General features: G+C 39.2%; 1 protein-coding gene across 2 annotated transcripts in view; it reads left to right on the top strand.

The window, feature by feature from the left end:
• Nucleotides 1-20,996, top strand: part of adam19a (ADAM metallopeptidase domain 19a) — a 91,986-nt gene extending 70,990 nt beyond the window's left edge. For both annotated transcript variants that reach the window (XM_085451790.1, XM_085451791.1), the window contains 8 exons: nucleotides 2,066-2,270; nucleotides 3,586-3,663; nucleotides 5,327-5,435; nucleotides 9,264-9,405; nucleotides 10,725-10,824; nucleotides 16,474-16,698; nucleotides 17,861-18,066; nucleotides 19,181-20,996. In XM_085451790.1, the coding sequence (XP_085307916.1) occupies nucleotides 2,066-2,270; nucleotides 3,586-3,663; nucleotides 5,327-5,435; nucleotides 9,264-9,405; nucleotides 10,725-10,824; nucleotides 16,474-16,698; nucleotides 17,861-18,066; nucleotides 19,181-19,226 (1,111 nt within the window). In that variant the 3' untranslated portion in view covers nucleotides 19,227-20,996. The remainder of the gene's footprint in view (nucleotides 1-2,065; nucleotides 2,271-3,585; nucleotides 3,664-5,326; nucleotides 5,436-9,263; nucleotides 9,406-10,724; nucleotides 10,825-16,473; nucleotides 16,699-17,860; nucleotides 18,067-19,180) is intronic.

Below are 20,996 nucleotides of genomic sequence, written 5' to 3'. Positions count from 1 at the left end.
TTACGTATGGGTATCGGTCCGATACTGACGTGAATTACTGGATCGGATATCGGAGGGAAATAAAAAATGTAATCCGATCCATTAAATATCAAAAAAGCACCTCACAAAACTTGCGACATGGCGTAACTCTGCTCATAACCGTAGCACGTGGCAGCAGTGTGCCTCACGTGATAGAGCGGCTGTGTGTTTTTGTAGCCTCGTTACCAATGCGGCATTTCATCTCCGAGGAAGTTATCCCAGAGAGAAGTAAAGCAAATGTGTAAGTTCATCTCTGAATGTTTGTAAAGCATTCCGGCGTTAAGCTTAATAACGATATATGGAGCGACTGCCTCTTCTTGCTGCTACTTCAATCATGAAACTGATCAATGATCAGCTGATCGGCTTTTCTGTCGCGAGTCCGTCTCTCTTGTTTGTTTTTGGCCCACTTCGCACCAGAAAGAGGAAACCAGCGGCTGAACAACAGCAGCACGTTTAAGCTTGATAAGCTGTTGTTAGAATTTATTTAATATTACTTTCTACACCAGGATCCTTTTCTAGCTGACAGCTGGTAACTGTGCAGGGGCGGATCTAGCAAAGTTTAGCCAGGAGGGCCGATAGGGCATGAACAGGGAAAAGGGGGCACAAAGACATACTTTTCTTTCTTATTCTCATTTAAAATGTCTAGCTTTTAATAAATAATTATCTGAATCTTACACCCAAAGTTTTAATCTGATGTAAAATGTATAGAAGTCCATTACTGTATATAGTAACTATTAAGTCTAATATACCCTAGTAAGCTATAGTACTTTTTACTTTGGGAAGATACCATCTGTGCAGTCTGCAAATCTGTTGAAGAAAGATGTTGAATCTATTTAATTATTCTTGAAAAATAATTGATTTCTGTGCATTTTTTTCACACTGCATCAAATTAAAGTTGATTACGTCGATTAAGCATCATGAGGTGGAGCGTGAGGGGTGGTTCCCTATTTTGTTTTTTGTTTTTTTGCTGGGAGTTTGCAACCCTATTCGTTAGGTTGCTTACTCTTTAAAATACCAGAATAGGGAGGATGGTGCAGGTTTAAGTTTATTAGATTGATCAGTGTTGCTGAACTATGAAATATTTTGGGTGCAGTGTATTTTTTGCATACAGGTATAACAGAATAGCTTTAGTGTTTTTTTTTTGTTTGTTTGTTTTTACTTGAGTATGAACTTATACAAAAAGCAGCAAGATATTAAAAAACTGTTTTATTGATTAAAACACACTATATCGGATTCATATCGGTATCGGCAGATATCCAAATTTGTGATATCGGTATCGGACATAAAAAAATGGTATCGTGCCATCTCTAGTAATTATTTCACACTATGTTTTGCTAATAGTGTGTTATTTACCACAAGTGTTCAAAGTCATTCTGTGTAATCAGAGAGCATGCATAACTTATTCAATGCCATGTGCTAACAATAGGAGCAATAAGCTACATAGATGATGTTTCCTTTCCATGCTTGGATAACATGTTCTGCCATTTGTTAGATTAGAAAGTAAACAATATTGCACATGGTGGAGCTTATTCTTTGGGTTAACTCGTCTATGAACATTATACACTTTCAATACGTAGATATCCACATCATCATAAATTTACAGTGATGAGCAAGTAAAGTTAATCACAAGTACCACTATATCATTTTTTTTCAATCCCTCGAGGACATATTCATTCATTTATTCATAGGTTGTGTCTTAATCTTTATTCCAAGTTGTCACATTTAGTTTATAACCATGTCCTTTGGTGAAAGACTCTGAGCCTTTCCTCATTTGTTGCTAAAAGAAACTAGTTCTCACCACTACTTCCACTATATTTACTTTTTTATCCAGGGCTAGTTTTAATCCCATGTACAGAGCTATTCGTCCTACCATATGGCATCTCCCCTACCATTATATCTCAAGCAGTGGATAATTGATGTATTTTTGAACCCAACTGCGCTACTGTGGCTGTTCATCAACATTCAGAGGTTATTTGAAATGGTTTCTCAGAGGTTAAATGACTGGCCATTGAAAAATTAAGTCTTATGTGCTTGTATCTTTGTTTAGCGATGCCAAGTGTGGGAAGATTCAGTGCCACAGTGCTGCCACAAAGCCAAAAGGCACCAATGCTGTGTCAATTGACACTACCATCAAGACTGGAGGAACAGAGGTGAAATGTCGTGGCACATACGTCTACAGCACCCAGGATGGCCAGGGTGACCTGCCTGACCCGGGTCTTGTCATGACCGGCACCAAGTGCGGAGAGGGCAAGGTGGGTTCAGACCAAGCTGGAATTTTGTGGTCAGGCAAATGTTGATTGAAAACATGAAAACTTGATACTTACTGCATGTTGAAGTTGCCCTGTGGCTGGGGCCCTATCCAGATCAGTCAAATGTGGCATGCATGGAGCAGACATCAACGGATCACTGGGTCATGGTCTGTGGTGTTGCTATTGAGGTGCCAAGCATGCACCCACTTGTCACCACCTAGAGTACCAGAAGCCCAAAACAATAGCAGGATAAGTTGTTTAGTATAACCACAAAAGATTTGGCAAACCACATACTCACCTCTATTCCTTAATACATAGATGTATTTTCCTTAAGAATATGGCAACATTCAAGAAGAAATAAACAGGCTTTCCAACGGTAGAAGATTCATTGCCAAGAAGCATTGTTAGAACAAGGAAACAAGTGTAAATTGCCATATATTTATCAGTTTTAATATAACCTCCTGCCAAATATAAAGTTAAATGTTTAGAGCCAGTTAGTCTGGCCCCAAGTGGTCTACACGTTGACTAATATGGCTTTAATGTCACTTACATCTCTTTGATGTTGGCTTCTGAATTGAACTGAATTAAATATTTTGTAATTTCGAGATTACACTTTATACCCAGATATAATATAACGGTATTAGGTAATAAATAATTTATTAAATGTTTTAAATGAAATTAACGAGCATTTAAATCATTATTGAAATATTTAATTAATGAATTCCATTTTTTATTAATTAATAAAATTGTAATTAATTAGTAAGTAGCATATTTAATTCATCATTTTGTCATTCCTGGCTCCCTTATAGGCCTAAGTTAACAGACTCATTCAGATGTGGTCTGAATGTAACTGAAACTTCAAGGAAAGTTTGATATCTCTGACTCTTTAAGTATAAGCTGTTTGTGGTTTTTATTTACTGTGTAAAGGAGCATGGTTTATAGTTGTCACCTGTTCCCTTTGTCAAAATTTACTGATCTAATATAATGCACTGATCATTCGATCAATGCATATTATTGATCTAATAAAAAGGGCTACTGGGGGTTAAGGAGGCCTGTTTGTGTATCTTGTTTATTTGGCACTTTGTCGAATGGAATATAAAGTTGTAAGTAAATTCCCCACATACACCCTACAAAATAAGAGCTGAATTATGTGTGAGATACAAATGGATGAAAATGTACCCATCTGCAAATTGTCTTTCTGTATATATTGCTTTCTCTCTGTAGTATCCCCACAAGAGTTAGGCCAAGGAGTCCCTTTAAACTCTGCGTGTACCTGCTCTGTAATCGTTATGTAATCTTTGTCCTTCTGTTGCCAAAGGTGTGCAGAGACCGCAGATGCCAAAATGCCTCTTTTACTGAGTTAGAGACTTGCCTTGCACGCTGTCACAACAATGGGGTAAGCATACAGACACCAATATAAATGTATATATACACAATAATCACACAGAGTCACACAACAAAACATGGTGTCAAAACAGATGCTTACTCTGGATGGCATTACCTTGGCCTCCAGTAACACTGTAAGAAGTCTTGGAGTCAATTTTGATTGTCCTTCAGTGTGCATATGAAACACTGTCTTCTTCCATGTGTGGAACATCTTAAAACTAAAAACATCCTGATGCTGAAAAACTAGTTCCTGCACTTCCAATAATTCATTATTATCATGCACTCCTAAAAGCTCCCTGAAAAGCCTTCAGTTTGATTAAAAAATGCTGCAGCGAGAGTACTGACAGGGTCTAGAGAGAGAGAGACTATATTTCACCCATACTGGCCCCCTGTTAAATTCAGTAAGATTAAAAATTCTTCTCCTGACATACAAGGTCTTGAATTGTCAAGCCCCATCTTATCCTTGAGACCTCAAGTACTATATCACCCCAATACAGTACTTCTCTCAGAGACCACTTGTTTACTTGTTGTTCCTAGGATATTTAAAAGTACAATAGAATGGGAGGCAGCACCTTCAGTCTTTACAGGACGGAGGCAACGGAGTACCAGGGAGGAGGTCTATGGCACAGTCATAGGGCCTGTGCAGAGGAAGAAATAATGTTTTATCTTTATTAAAAACCTCATGTAAGTCATGATGTGCTAGTGGCACAGAGGATAAATCAGGCTTAGGCTCGGGTTCTGTCTGGGGACTATTTAAAGCAGGGGGCAGAGCTGATTTTAAATAGTGAGCCAGGCAAAACAAACTCCAGCTCTTCACTCGCCCTTTTGACCAGTCAGTATGTCTTGCTAACCAAGGAGTCTTGGAAACAGAAAAGGTGACAAAGGTGACAGATTCCCTGTGATTGCCAGAGACTAGGTCCAAGTGGACAGGTTCTGTCTGGTGTGTTATGGTTGCATAATGAAGGTGTTTGATAGATTTTGTTAGCGAGCCTAGAGGTGAATTGAGTCCAGAGGGCAGGCAAATAGGTGACTGCAAGGTAGCTTAGTCCAGACTTGTCAAAAACAAAATCATTTGGAGGCCAAGTTGCCAGTGATTAGCAGACAATCTGGCAGAGAATGGAGGCTGGAGCTGGTATTTGTGTACCCGTGCTTGATTGTAGCTTGGTGTGTCTTGACCAGGGCAAAGTTTTTCCAATGCCCAGTTTTACACATATGTTATGAGAATAACCCTAGTTGGCACAGCCTAGTTTGTGTTTTGAACTGCTCAGCAGCTTTTTCGAAGTGGATCCTGTCTCACCTGACAGAGTCTATTATATCAGGATTGAATTAGTATTTGAAACAATATGAGTAACAAGAAAATGCAAGCATAGAGTCTCCTTTAATCTCTTTCTTCCCCGCTGTCAGTGAAAATATTAGAAATTAGCTGAAGTCAGGAATATTTAAAATATTCAATATGCAGTTTTTTCTCCAGTATGAAAATTTCATAGTGTTGAGATAAATGCGCATATAAATAAATACAAGCACACAATGCCTTAATGCATTGACTAATACACCTCCAGGTAGTCACAAATATCCAAGCATGCACACAATCACACACACAGACATGTATACAAAGGGAGAGAAAGGGGTCAGAGACCAACTTAAGACATTTCTTTTGTGTGTATAATATTCAGGTGTGTAACAGCAATGGGAACTGCCACTGTAATCAAGGCTGGGCACCACCCTTCTGTGAGAAGCCAGGACTTGGTGGCAGTGTGGACAGTGGGCCGGTTCAGTATGGCAGTGAGTATACAACATAAACCTATGCCTTAAAGAAAATGTTTTTTCACCTTCAATATATTTGAACATTTTTGGTGTGCTGGATGGTAAAAAGCATTATCGCCATGATCCTGCAACACTGGGTGTTTCATCTCTGTTTGCTGTTTCCTTTCTTGATGGCTTCCTCTTATGTGCAGGGGTTGAGGGTAGCCTCCTTGAATGTGAATGGGTGCAGGGATGCAAATAAGAAGTAATCAAGCAGAAGAGACTAGATATAGTCTTCAAGAAACACATACTGACAGTACAAATGAAGTAGACGGGTCTGTGGTGGGGTAGCAGTTTTTTAGCCATGGGACAAATTTTAGCACAGGTGTTGCTATTTTATTTTCTCCTTCTCTAAATGCAAATATTACTTTCAGCATGGAGTAAAGCGCAGAGCTGAAATAGACGTTTTTATTTTTACTTTGATTAATGTCTATGCACCAAACTTAGGGTCTGAGCGTAAGGTTTTGTTTTTAAACATTAAAAGAGAAATTAAGAGGTGCTGATCAAGGGGACTGTGTTGTATTGGGTGGGGACTGGAATTGTTGTCTTGATTTTACTTTGGATGGGACTGGGGAGGACCCGCATCTTCAGTCGTCTTCTGATGATTCTGGTGATTTTAATTCCCTTACTCAATAGTGGGAAGTAGGAAAGGCCCAGATTTGTGTGTTTTGCAGCAGCAATATGGTTTTAATTTGACAGCCAATATCAAGAGAACTCTGCAGGAGTTAAAGAAGAGATAAAACATAAAAAGAATGTCTCTGGTTCACAGTTAGATCAGCAGAATAATGACTGTTGTAATGTAATGACTGTTTAAATTCTAAAAGACAAGAGCTTGATCATTTTCAATATGAGAGAGCTAAAGGAGCTTTGGTTCGAGCATGCTTCACCAGACTCCAGGACATGGACGCCTCAACCTTTTCTTTAATTTGGGGAAGTCTGTAGCCCAGAGAAAACAAATGGTGTGTCTTCGTCTTTCGAATGAAAATGTGATCACAGATCCAGCTGAGATGAGAAGGCATGCGGTGGACTTTTACACAGACTTGTTCAGGGCAGATAGCAGCGATGTAGACTCTGCTTCAGAACTTCTGCAGGGGCTTCCTCAACTCGGTCCAGAGGATCGGGACATCTTAAGCATGGATATAACTTTGAATGAGCCGTCTGCTGCTGTATCTCAGATGGCTTCAGGCAAAGCTCCAGGAATAGATGGTTTCCCGTCAGACTTTTTTAAGCACTTCTGGAGTCTTCTGGGTCTGGACCTTCTAGAAGTGTTTAAGGAATGTTTTAAAGAAGGGAAACTTCCAGCTTCCTGTAGGCATGCAGTTATTTCTCTCATACCAAAAAAGGGAGATTGAACCCTTCTTAAAAACTGGAGACGAGTGGCCCTGGTACAGATTATAAGATACTTTCCAAGGTCCTATCAGATAGACTGGTCATTTAACTGTTGACTGGTGTGGATCAATCTTATTGTATTCCAGATAGGTCTATGATAGATAATTTATTTTTAATGAGAGATGTATTTGACATATGTAAACTACACTATACTAGAGTTGGCTTTTGACCGTGTAGACCATGCTTTTCTTTTTTCCACCCAGAAGACCTTTGTTGTTGGGCAGGGGTTCCAGACATGGGTGAAGCTGTGGTATAGCGACACTTGCTGTGTTGTGAAGGTGGGAGGAGGGTTGAGTTGCCCTGTGCCAGTTAGGAGAGAGATTAGGCAGGGTTGCGCTATCTCAGCCAGCTCTATAGCATTGCTATTTAGCCTTTTCTGTGCAGGTTGAGGAACAAGCTGAGGGGTTTCTCTTTGCCAGATCTGCCTCAGAGCCCTCCTGTTATTGTGTCAGCATACGCTGATGATGTTAATGTTTTATATGAAAAAGCTTCTTCAGCCAGGGTTAATTGGGAGAAGAGTGAGGTGTGTTTAGTGGGGCAGTGGAGTTTGGCATGTATTACTAGACTCCCTGGGAATCTTTGATGGGGTTAAAGGGCTATTAAAACTCTTGGGATTTACTTGGGGAGTGATGACTTTCGCACAGACTCCTGACCCCAGACCTGGGATGTGGCTTTTTGAAGAGCCGCTGTTTTTTAATGACTTTTTTCCAAGTACTGTGTTTTCTACTGCCACTATAAGGAGCAAGTTTGTGGAGACTGGTATTATCAAACTGGGCCATCTCACAAGGATGTCAATGGGAACTCTTGGGTGTGTCACAGGCCTCCAGAGTGCTGGGAAGGATTGTGGAGGAAACTTGGCAATCCCTGTCGGCATCACTGGGAGAGTTTACTGGAAACTGTGTCCTAGCTGATCAATGGGCTGATGACAGCGGATATGTTTTTCTCTCCTTGATGGTCTTTAAGGAGCAGCCTGAGGGGAGCCTACTTCTCTCCCTGAGAACATCAGTGCTAGATAGTTTCAGCTCTTGTGGAAAGAAGCAGCTATATTACAGCTGTGTTACCTGCAGGTGGAGGGTCCATATAAGCCTCCTGTTGAAAAACGGATGGCTGACCTCCAGTGGAGGATTATACATTGAGCAATAGCCACAAACAGACACAGAGCCCACCTGGATCCAAGCACTGGGGAGGGATGTCCTTTCTGTTCACAAAGGGAGACGCTGGAGCACTTAGTGGTTCATACAGTGGAGCACTGTAACAAAAAATAATTTCCCCCAGGGATCAATAAAGTATTCTGATTCTGATTCTGATTGTCTGCGGCTAGTGGGTTTATTTTCTTTGTTGCAGGAGTGGGTGGAATCTCTGCAGGAGAAATTCTCTGTACCCTTGTTTGTCTTTGGTCCTAAGTATTCAGTGAAGAAAGGACGGACTCTGGTTCGGATTAATTTTTTGTTTGGTACATCCAAGCTGGCAATATAGAAGACTAGGAAGAACCAGAAGTTAGGTCAGGGTTGGACTGATGCTGTGCATAGTTTAAAGGGATTGTTCAATTTCAACTCAGTTTTATTTATACAGCACCAAATCACAACAAAAGTCGCCTCAAGGCGCTTTATATTGCAAAGTAGATACCCAACAATCATATGACCCCCTATGAGCAAGCACTTTGGCGACAGTGGGAAGGAAAAACTCGCTTTTAACAGGAAGAAACCTCTGGCAGAACCAGGCTCAGGGAGGGGCAGGGCCATCTGCTGCGACTGGTTGGGGTGAGAGAAGGAAAACGGGATAAAAATTGTTGGCATTGCGTCTGACAGTACAGCATGATTTTAACTCTCTGACTAAAGATCTGGACTCCTTTACAACTATGTGGGGGATTGGACAGGTTTTGTGTTCGATAGGAGCAGATGGGACATTTGTCCTTAATTTTTAAGTATGTGTGTGTGAGTTTGGTTGGGGTTAGTAAATGGTTAGTGCATATTGATGTTGCTGATGATGTAGTAGCAACATTGTGTTAGGTTTGACTTTTTCGTGGTTTTTCTTTTTAATGTGGTGTAAATAAAGTTGTGTTAAAAGTCAAAGTCTCTCTCTCTCCCTTTCTCTTTCTCTGTCATGTCCATTTCTTTTTTCTATTCCTCCTCCTTTTTCTCCTCTTTCACAAGCCTGGGCTTTACCCGCTGCCTGCTACAGCTTAATACTCACTCTGAAAATAAACAAAACATAACTTTATAGTTAACATTGTTTTTCCCTCTGACTCGCTGACAGGCTCAGAATGTTCGATCACTAGAAGTAAACAGAAAATTTTGACATGGATGGCCCTTTTTCCTTGATACTTGCTGATCTAAATTAAAGTGTTTCAATTGCCATATAAATATACTAGTAAACACATTAGTGTGTATGTATATATGTGTTTGTGTATGTCAACAGGTCAGGTGGGGCTGGTGGCTGGACTGTTGTTTGCCTTCTTGGTGGTTTTACCTGCAGTGCTGCTGGTCTTCTACTGCCACAGGATCAAGACGTCTTATTACCATAAGTGGCTTTCCCAAAGAAAAAAGAACACATGCAAGAAGTACTGTCTGTCTTTCACTGTTTGTCTGTTTCTTAACACTACATTTTCTTGATACAACAAAAAGAGGAAAGCCTAGAATTTAAAAAAGTAGCATTTTCATTTTGGGGTCTAGCAAGTAAAACTATATAATATGCACTGGTGTATTATGATGCTCAAAACTGAAAAATAATGTACATTTTAGAATGACAGAAAAATGCCTTTTTTCAGGGAACACAAAACGGGTTAACAATTTAAAGCAGTTCTGCAGCAGTGGAGGTTGATTGAGCGTTAAAAGCTGGTACTACTAATTCGCAACTTTTCTGGATTACTTCCAACCCCCTCTGTCTGCATAAAAGTAGTGTTGGAACACACTGTGGTTTCTTTCACCATCAAAAGGCACTCAGAAACAAACTGACAGGAAGAGATCTGCAGACCCAAAACCACAAATGAATCAGAGGACAAGTTTCTGAGAGTTAACAGCTTGCGTAATAGGTTGCTCACAGGAAAACAGCTTCAAGTAAACTTTAACAGTGGTCTTCAAGCTGTAGGTTTCACAGGACGAGTTGCGGCAAGAAAGCCATTGCTAAGGCGTCAGAATAAGACAAAGAGGCTTGCCTCAGCCATGAAACACTGCAATTAGACTACTGAAGACCAGAGTATAATGGGCTAATGAATCAAAATTTGTAGTCTTCGATTCATCATACAGGATCTTTGTACACCGTCGAGTAGGGTGATTCCACAGTGTGTGGCATCAACTGTCAAACATGGAGGAGGAAGTGTGATGGTCTGGGCTGTTTTGCTGATCCAGGGTCAATGACTTGTACAGAATGAGAGGCAAAATGGTGCCAGTAAACCATTTTAATATGATTTGTTGATTGGTTCGCCTCTGTCTTTGTAACAGACCATAGTGCTGCCCCCTCCATTGGCGTACTTATCAATCGCTAATGTCTCACTTGTAAGCTGAAGGTTGTCAGTGTGATACAGCATGGGGCATTTTTAAGAATGAGGTTTTTTTTCTCTCTTTTTGTTTCTCAGTACAAACAGTAAAGGTATCACAAACACAAACACAAACAGAAATTCCATAGACTGGTTAGAACAAATTATTTCTAAGATGGTAGCTTAGTCAAAGAACCATCTCACTCAGTTAGACTTGTCTAATCACTGGATGGAAGCATTTGTTTAATTTCATTTCCACTAACATCAGCTGGATAGGAAGCTTCATGTTTTCTTATCTCTCAATTTGGGCCATAAAACCAGAATGTCAGAATGAGCGAAGTGATGAAGCTGTACATCTTCCATGCAACAGGCTCTTGTTTATTTTTTTGTCTTTCTGTGCTCAGGATGGAGGGATCAGCAGATAAGCGAAAGAATGGCCATCTTAATCCTGCCTTTCACCTGAAAGTTGTAGGACCAATCAACACAGTTAATGGCCACAAGGGGGTGAGTGATATGTGTGTTTCTAGTGTGTTACAAAATAAAGCAAAAGAAAGGGAAGGAGGAAATGGGAGTAGGGTGATGACTGTTTTTCTGTGAATGAATAACTGAGTGTCCATGAGGTTAACCTTCATATTGAATTAAATATTCAGTTTGTCAAATTATTGTTTAAGCATCCTATGTCTTAATATCAGCCTGAAGTTAACATTTTAATATCTGACTTATAAGATACAAAATGCACACATGTACTGCACACATAACAAATTGGTATCTCAGAGTTTTTACCCCTCAGCCATAAATGGCCGATGGAGTTTTGGCATCACCCTGTCAGGTTGGTGGATGAACAGGCGGCATGAACACCCAAGTTTGTGAATGTGGTAACTTGAGAATGAGGTGGTATAAGAGTTTCAAATAGGAAAGTGGAGAAGGAGACTCCCTTACTGATACAGAGTGAGTAGAAGATTGATGATGAAAGCTTCCACTGCATGGATTTCATTTTTTATGTTTTATGTTGCTTTTATCTAGCTTTAATTTCTCTTAGGAAATACTAACACAAAAATGTATACAAAAAAATACTTTAAAATGGTGAAATGGTAAAATTACATGAGAGATGTGAAGAAGAACGTCAAAGGTGAGTAGATAAAGAGGACAGTGGCATTATTCATCACCGAAAGAGATGGAGCTACAAAGAACATTTCAAAAAGGACTGCTTTAATGAAAAAGAAGCAAGAAAATAAAAATGAAAATAATTATTTTTCAAACGTGTGTTTGGTTTGTTACTAAAATGACTACATTTTTTTTTAATGTTGCAAACTTTTCAATTTCTTTCCAATAATACCAGTAGTGACTAAAAACAAAAGGAGTTTTTACCTCTGAAAGGCTAAAAACATTAGCATGGAGTGTATAAATTAAACCAAAGAGTCATAAGCCAAATATCAATTACATATAGGGCACCAGTGAGTGCATAAAACAATATATAAATAAAAATAATATGCAAAAAAAAGCAGCTAGTAAATTATAAGATTAAAAAACCTCCTGAATCATGGGACAAATTTTGCAGCAGAATGGTAGATATCATTTAGTGATCCAAATTTTAATTTAAGATTATTGGATTTATGTTTCCAGAGTGTTTCTAGGACTACGAATTAACAAGTGGCAGTAGACAGAAATAAAAATATCAATTGAGAATATAAGTCTAAGATTTTGAGAAAAAAAGTTCAACTTTGGTTTTTCTGTGCTTTGCTATTCAGGGCACATCAAAGTACAGACAATGTTAATACAATCAAAATCGCCAAATAAAACTATTTTTGGCTTGTTTTCCCAATAATACATAGAATTAATATTACCTGAGAAAGAAGAAGGTACAGATGCGTGTACTTTCATGGAGAAGTTTATAGCGGACATTTTTAACCACCCCCCCCCCCCCCCCCCCCCCCCCCCCGTCCTTGAGAGAGCACAAAGGATAACCACAAGTCAAAGTTCTATTGCAAACCGATCGAGAACTTTCATAATTAAGTGCTTAAGTTACAGAGATCGTGGAAGGCAGAGAAAATGTTGACATGTGAAAATATGCGTCCTATAAGCTTAGTCAATACAGATAATAAAATTCTCTGTAAAATTCTCTCCAAAAGATTAGAAAATGTTTTTCCAGTTATTATAGGAGATGATCAAAATGGATTTGTTAAATATAAGCAGGGTTTTCATAATGTAAGACGAGTCCTCAACATTCTTCATAATCAAAGTGAACAGGAAGATACAGCCATTCCCTCGCTCAAAGCGGAGAAGGATTTTGATCGAATCGAACAGCCATATCTCTTTGATGTCATTGTTAGATTTGGGTTTGGTAAATCATTTTTGCATTGGATCAAACTACTGCACTGTCATTCTGTTCCTCAGGTTATGACTAATGAGATAATTTCGGAACCATTTGAGATTAAAAGAGGGTGTCTGCAGGGTTCACCATTATCTCCACTTTTATTCCTTTTAGCTATTGAACCTTTGGGAATAGGTGTTAGAACCAGTGGACAAATACAAGGTGTTACGATTGGTAGAAAGGAGCATAGAATCGCTTTATTTGATGATGATGTCATATTATTTTTAAAGCAACTAAAATTGTCTGTGCCTGCAGTAAAGGATTTAATAGACCGGTTTGGGGCCTTCTCAGGGTAGAAAATAAATGTAACAAAATCATCATTAATGGTACTTAAACAAGAATATAGTCAAAACGTAAGTCAGAATATAACTGGCTTTACTGTTAATTCTGAATTCACTTATCTAGGCATTAAAATAGTTCCTTCACTAAAAGATGTGGCCCTACTTAACTATAATACAATTCTACAGAAAGTTTCCAACTATCTGGAGCGTTGTATAAGTTTACCATTATCTATTATTGGAAGGATAAGTGTTCTTAAAATGAATGTATTACCTAAACCAGGTGTCGGCAACCTGCGGCTCTTTAGTCCTTATACTGCGGCTCCGCGTGGTTTGGGAAAATAAGTTAGAAGTATTTAGCTGAAGTGTATTTTCTTTATGTTAGTTCTTTTTAACTTGTAGTTCTAAATTGGAAGATTATTGTGATATTGAAATATAAACATAAAATTATATTCTATTATTTTTTCATAGCTCAAAATTAGTCACACTCACGGAAGCCGGTATACCCGCAGAAACGCCGTGCATTTATCGAGACTTTCAACCACAGAGAGGCCAATTATGGATCTTCGGATCCACATTATGTCAGCAGCTGTTCTCCACCGTGAACTATGTTAAAGACAAACACCGTTCACGCCTGACAGATGACAGCTTACAGTCCTGCGTAAACTGACTTCGTACATTTGCAGACGCTGTCTGCAGAGGATCAGGAGCAGAAGTCCCATTGTAAACATATCACAGCAGACCCGACGATGTTTGCATGAACACGCTTTTCAGCATCTCTATACTGACCACTTTTCACACACGGTTGCTGTACGCATGCAGCCGGCTGTAGCTTTTCAGCTCACAGCCGACATACACCACCAACAACACAACAGCACAGATAGCGCAGACGTAAAGGCAGCAAGGCGTGATTGCCGTTGTGTCGCTCAGGTGCGTCCGCCTCCCCTGCAGCGGCGCCGCAGACCACGCCCCGCCGCACACATTAACCAGGGAAAATACATATTTAGGCAGAATTTTGCAAATATCTATTTTTCATTTTTTAGCAGTATAGTGTCTTTTTTTTCCAATTATTTTTTAAAAGTCAGCTCAAGGCTCCAACAGCCCAAAGGCGATATAAGGGTGGCAGCTCACAACAGTTTTTGTTTGCTACACGGATCATTTTAGTTCAGCTGGGTGTCTTTTTTCTTTTGTTATATTTCTTTAAGAGTTCAAAATGTGTTAATTACATAAATAAAATGTAATTTTCTCTGTAGCACTTCATGGATTTCATAAGCAGCACACCTTAGTTGTTCACACAAAGCATAAAGGTAAAAAACAATATATAAAGTGTTATCTTCATTTTAGATGTTAAAAAGTATTTGCGGCTCCCAGTGTTTTCTTTTGCATGGAAACTGGGTGTAAAAGGTTGCAGACCCCTGACCTAAACTCTTGTATATGTTTCAGACTGAATTGTTTACCAAAGTAGCATGATTAATCAGAGAGTTTATTTGGAACAAGAAGCGTCCCCGCATTCGCTTGTCTTTGTTGTATCTTCCCTTCGATACAGGGGGGTTGAAATGCCCCAATTTTTACTGGTACTATCTGGCTATTCAACTAAGGACAATAATGTGTTATTTTTCATCCCAAAATATCCCTTCTTGGGTGGGGATGGAAGCAAATTCTCTTAAAATTCCATTAAACTTGTACTTATACTCTGCACAGCCAAAACAATTAAAGAAAGAAACAAATAATCCTATAGTCTGAAATATGATTGAAGTTTGATTTACAATAAAAGAAATGGTGAATATTAAGAACAATCTCTCTCAGTTTAGTCCTATTTGGGGAAATGCTTTATTTGTACCAGGAAAATGATCTTTTCTGTGATGGAATAATGGTTTCATTTGAGGATTTAGTCTCAAAATTTCAAATTCCAACAAAACATTTCTTTAAGTATTTACAGATTAGAAGCTTCATTTCTTCCATGCATGTTCCCCAGTTAACTAATTTAGAGGCGTTAATGGTGAAAAAATGTTGTAACAAAGACTTAATTTCAACATTTTATAACTGGATTGTCTCTGCCTCTCCAGAAACATCAGCTTCTCAGTTAGAAATGATCTAAATATTAATATTTCTGAGGAGACATGAAGTCAATTTGCTTAAAATCACAAAATCGGTTAATAGTAACCTAAAGCTATTACAAAACAACTGGATCATGCAGACATATGTAACACTGGTGAAATTGAATAAATATAACAACAAAATTCCAAATACATGCTTTCCACTGTATATGGGAATGCAGAATTGTCCGCGCATTTTGGCAGGAAGTGATAACCAAAATAAACCAAATTTTAACTACAAAGAATGCTTTAGATGCAGAAATGTTGCTACTACATATGTATCCTAAAAATCTTAAACTAAGAGCCCATCAAATTAAGTTTATGGATTATTGTACATTACAGGCAAAACGTATAATTGCATTAAACTGGAAAAAATCAGATCCTCCTGCTATTGGTGCTTGGATAAATTCTTTGGCACAATGTATGGCAATTGAAAGGATAACATATTTTCTTAAATACAAGTTAACATATTTTGATGATATTTGGAAGCCATTTAAAAACTTTATAAAAGAAGCAAATATCAGACAACTCCTGCAGGAGTGTCGATGAGGTGAAAATTGTTTTGTTTGTGCTAGCTATTTCTATTTTGTTTTTTGTTTTTTTTCCTTCTTTTTGTTTCCTTCAATTGTATAAATGCCACATATTGTACTAATGTATGTATACTTCATGTGTTTTTATTTGATGTAGGTTTGGGAGAGAGCAGGGATGGGAGGTGAGGGGGTAAAAGTGTTCTTACTACTGCGGCATATTACTGTGAAAACAAATCTTTGTATGCTGTTGCAAAACCAATAAAAATATTGTAAAAAAAAAAGAAAAAAAGAATTAATATTACCATTATCATGAAAGTCATGAATTTAATCTGCACGCTTTACTTGATGATATCTCATTATGTAGCAAATGCCTCTGACAGAAACATGTCCAGGGGCCCATTGGTACACACATACAAGCTCATTCTCTAACCTCTGCTGGCTTTGAAATGGAATTTACATCGATCACTTATCATCATCAAACAAGCAAAAACGTCTCTGTGTTGACTTATTTTGCATAAAAGTGTTTTCACAGATCCTAGTTAATCTCTTAATAGTTTTATTTATAACTGTAGGTCTAAAGAAAAAGCAAAGAACCAAAAAATGTCATGAATTAATGTGAAGTCTATTATCTCACTGTTGTTTTATGAATAAGATTCTCCTATTGGTAAAGTATGCATTCTTTCTCTTCATGACCAAAGTAGGAAATGAATGCCCATATGAGTTCTTCTCTCTGTGAAATGATTTGAAGCTGTTTTTCTGTTAGGTTTGTTAACATTTGTTAACATAAATGCCTTGAAGTGACTGTTGTTGTGATTTGGTGCTATATATATATATATATATTTATATATGGGATTTAACTGAATTTCTTGTAATTGTAGATTTCTCACACCAGCAAAGAGGTCCCATCTCTTAGACCAGGCCCAAATGGCACCCACCCAGTCAACATAGTGCGACCTCTGAGACCTGCCTCATTTGCCAAGGGTGGTCCACGGACTCTTCCAACTGGCAAGCATCCAGTAGCACCACCCAAATCCCCATCAACACCTCAGAGACTGAGCCCGCCACAGAAACCTCTACCCCTTACTCCAGCACGATCTCCCCTGGTAAGGCCCTTTATAGAGTGTAAGGAAAAAGTCAGGGCATATAAACTCAAAATAGTCTACAGAGGACAGGAGCTTTAGACAAGGAAAAATGCAAAATTACCTAGACAAGGGAAGGTATCCTAGACAGATGCCCAAATCACCTCAATTGCCTCCTTTGATATGGAGGAGCAGCAGCTGTTTTCTGTAACCTTCTCAAATGACTGAATTCTTCACCCTCTCTCTAAGGGAGTGTCTAATCAACCTTTGGAGAGAGCTAATTTCTGCCGCATGTATCTGCAATCTCAATAAAAACTCCGGCAATGGAAGGAGCGGTGGGCTCTGTGCTTCATGACTGGTGTATTAACAGTAAAATTGTAGACCCTTACTGCTCACTGGACTTAAACGCTTTGTCTATTCAGTACAGGCCCTTTTCTCGACCTCGGAAGCTAACAGTAGCAATAATTACCATTGTTTAGCAGAGAGAGCACCCAGAGGGCATCCATGTTGTTGCTTGCGACTTTAATATGTTTGAAATCTGATAATACCTCCCACCCACTCCACGACGCGCCGGCTAGTCACAGGAGCACATTCAGTGGGACACTGAGATTCCAAAAAAGCACCACTGAACGAAACAGGAAATCATTACATCGTTACACCCTTTATTGCACACGCTCTTTTCTGCTCAGTAATATTCTTCTAAACATTCTTGAATATTTATTTATAATCACCTCCGTCAATTCTTGATTCCTTATTATTGAGTGATTTGTATATGTTGTGCTATTTCTTAAATTTGTAAAGCTGTAACATATTGTATTATATTGTTAAATAGTTTAGTCTGTTACTGTTTTACTATATTGAAGCAACTGTAACCCACATAAAGTAAAAATTCCCCTCTCGCTCCTGCGGGCGGTCTGTCCTTCAAGCTTGGGTCCTCTACCTGAGGCCTGGGAGCTCGATGGTCATACATATGTATGTATATGAGAGAGAGAAGATCTTAGTGCTGTTTTAAGTGCAAGAGCTAATAGTGCTGCATTAAAGCATATTAGAAGAACAAAAATATACTTTATATAATGTTTACCTTTAGTCAGTAATTTTTTTGATTTATAAGTGGATATAAGCTACCAACCTCCAAAAACATTTTGCATGTTCAGTAATGTACATAAAGCTAATATCTTTCTTTTAGTTGGTGTCTGAGCTGCAGCCCACACCCAAATTCCCTCCTCAGAGGCCTCTCCCCTTGAGCCCTACCAGAGCAGTCTCCCCCCAAGTGAGTCCAGTCCCGACCTCACTCTCCAAAGCCCCTCCAGGCCTACTGGTCATGATGCCCTCAGCAGCAGGACCGAAACCTGTGGGCAAAGTCTCTGCCATCCCACCTTTGAGAGCTATCAGGTGGGTTAACACAATGATTCTGCAGAGTCACGTACAGTGGGGAAAATAATTATTTGTTCACTTCTGTATATACAGGCCACTTATAAGTGAGCAAACTTACAATCAGTGGCTCAGTCTCTAATTTGTATCCAGTTTTATTTTATTGGAAAGACTGAATGTCAAAAAAAGTCTCTCTCTCGATTCAGAGATGGTCTTTCCCTTTTCACGTAAATGGCCGCTTAACAGCATACACTTAGTTTTACACTTGCGTACACTTGTTAAGTGCAGGAGGATTGCCAGGATTTATACATCGGGGAAACCAAACAACCTCTGGGTAAAACACAGAAGAGCCACCTCGTCAGGCCAGGACTCTGCAGTCTATTTACACCTACAGGCCAGTGGACACTCTTTCAATGATGAGTATGTAACATCCTGGACAGGGAGGAACGCTGGTTTGAGGGCGGAGTCAAGGAGGGCATTTACGTGAAAAGGGAAAGACCATCTCTGAATCCAGGAGGGGGCCTAAGGGTACATCTGTCACCATCTTACATGCTGTGATGGCAGCCATTCCCCAACTCTCTGTAAATGGTACTCATGGCCATTGATCAGTGGGTTTTGGTCAGTGGTTGTTGATCAATGGTCATGAGAATCTGCATGATTAAGATTAAGGAACTGACCTCCCAGCCCATTGTCCCTTCAGTGAGCTGGTTTCAGTCATTATGCAAATGTACTGTTTATAAGGTTTGGGGAAACCTGCAGTCAGCTGAGACTGAAGAAGTCACTTGGATGATGACGAAACGTTTCTCCCACAAAACGCTACGTCCAGATGAACAGAATCAACTTTTGGAGATTTACTTTCCTGGATGATTGAGAATGGATCAAGTAGAAGATAAAGAAATCTTAAATAGAAATGTGACTGCTGACATGTATTTGGGTGTGGGTGGGGTGGTATTACAAATGGGATAAAGTGGCAGGATTGAGCAGCAGTGCAGACTGAGCAGTACACGATTTTAGAGTGGCAGTTAGTACAGTAATGCACGGAGTAAAGGTTTTTATTTTTATTTAAATACTAATAAAAATTAATTTAAAGATCATCAGTTATACCACAATCTTTGTTTTTCTCTGCTCTTTTCAGACCGGTTCCAGGCACCAAATTAAACACAGCTTCACATCCAGCATGAAAATGATCTTCTTCTGGCCTCTCCTCTCTGTTTTGAGGTGGCAGTAGCTGACAGCCTATTTGCACTAAAGAGACTTTGGCTGTTGAACCACAGAGATCTCACAGAAGTTAGAGGAGAACAAAACACAAAACTGAAAATGGAGAGACAGGGGAGCAAACTAACTTAACCACAATGATTAAGTGGTCAAGTGGTTGTGCAAATAGGCCTTGCAGACTAACACAAGTGTAATTGTTGGGGGATGGTCAAATTTACCCAGTTAATTTTTAGGGTTTTGTTTTGTTTTTGCTAATGTCCGTCTATAAAAATGCATTTTGTACTGACTTATGTTTTGTTTACAGTTTGTTTCGTGTCACGTGGTATGATTTATTATATCCACCAAAGAGATCTCGTCATTCCTGAGTAGGGATGGGTACCGGTATCACATAAACGGTAATAACCAGACCGAAAAGCAGCGCACATTTCGGTGCTTTATTTCGGTGCTTTCTTTTCCTGAGATGTCATACACTTTAGATTCTAGCCAATCATTTTACGTTTCCGAGGATAGTAGGCGAGCCCAGGTACGTATGTTCTTTTAGAGCAGAGCTACAGATTAAAAACGCCCAAGGCGAAGCGGTCAAAGTCTGGCTGTACTTCACAGCAAAAGATGCAAACTCAGCAGCCTGCAACAAGTGCTTTAAGGTGATACTGTGCAAAGGAGGTAACACCTCGAATCTGATGAAACACCTGGCAACGCATAGCGTTTTTTTAAAAGCAGAGAAATGCACCGTATTTGATAGCTTGCTGCAAGACCTCACACCGTGCACATCTACTGCGGGTGTGGTGTCTGTTATCGGTCCCGGAGTTAGCAACATCCCCCAAGAACCCGAAGAGTAGAGTCCTGGCCCCTAGCCCTGCCAGTGTAGCAGAAATGATGAGGATGATGATGCAGCAGCAGCCGTTCTTCTCTGCGTGAGTAGCTTATTGTTGTTCGTGTGTAATTTACGTTGAGTAGGCTAACCACGTTATTACATTAATGCATGTAAGGTGAACTAGCAAACACCGTCGTAGTTACATGAGGCTGTCTTCTTGTTTGATGGCAGATACTCCCTTCACCCTGGCCAAAAAGGCTAAAATGACCAAAGAAAAAGTGGAAAACAGTTAAACATGAAAGGTTTTTGGACAAAGTTGGTGTTTTTTTCCCCCCATTGATTAAGCACTGCTTCCAGCCAAGAGTGATACCATAAATCCCCTATAGCTGCAGAAAAGGCTAACATTGTTATCTTTTTACAAAAAAACAGCTGAACATGAGAAGTTTGTGTTCTTCATTCTTTAAGCACCGGTTTGAGCAACGTTTAAGCACCGGCACCGTTTCAAAACTATCAGTTTGGTACTGGTATTGGATAAAACCTAAACGATACCCATCCCTATTCCTGAGGTGTCCTGAAAGCTTGAAAATAAGTTGAAAAATAGTTTACTATGAGTCACCTCATCTATACTTCTAGGTTTTCTAATTTATTCTATCATAAGAGCAATGTTTGAGGTCTAAATTCAGAAATACTGGCACATGAGTTGATAGAAAAGCTAATGACACAGCAGCTTTTTATCAACACTGTTTACATGCTGGAGGGGTAGATGAGGCCTGCAGGACACACATGGGTGGTTTTTCTTGATTTAAATTTGTTTTCCTATCATAAAATTACATAAAATATTTTTTACAAAACTATCAAGGTTTATTTTTCTCCATTTTTTTTTTTACTTTCATGAATCTAAAATAAAGATTTTGTGGAAATA

This window comes from Copadichromis virginalis, linkage group LG3 (assembly GCF_057382275.1).
Source record: "Copadichromis virginalis isolate Kocher_CV1m ecotype Utaka linkage group LG3, C_Virginalis_male_GT1.1, whole genome shotgun sequence".
NCBI classification, from domain to species: Eukaryota; Metazoa; Chordata; class Actinopteri; order Cichliformes; family Cichlidae; genus Copadichromis; species Copadichromis virginalis.
The sequence above is the reverse complement of the archived record's forward strand: the minus strand, read 5'-3'. Positions and strand labels throughout refer to the sequence as shown.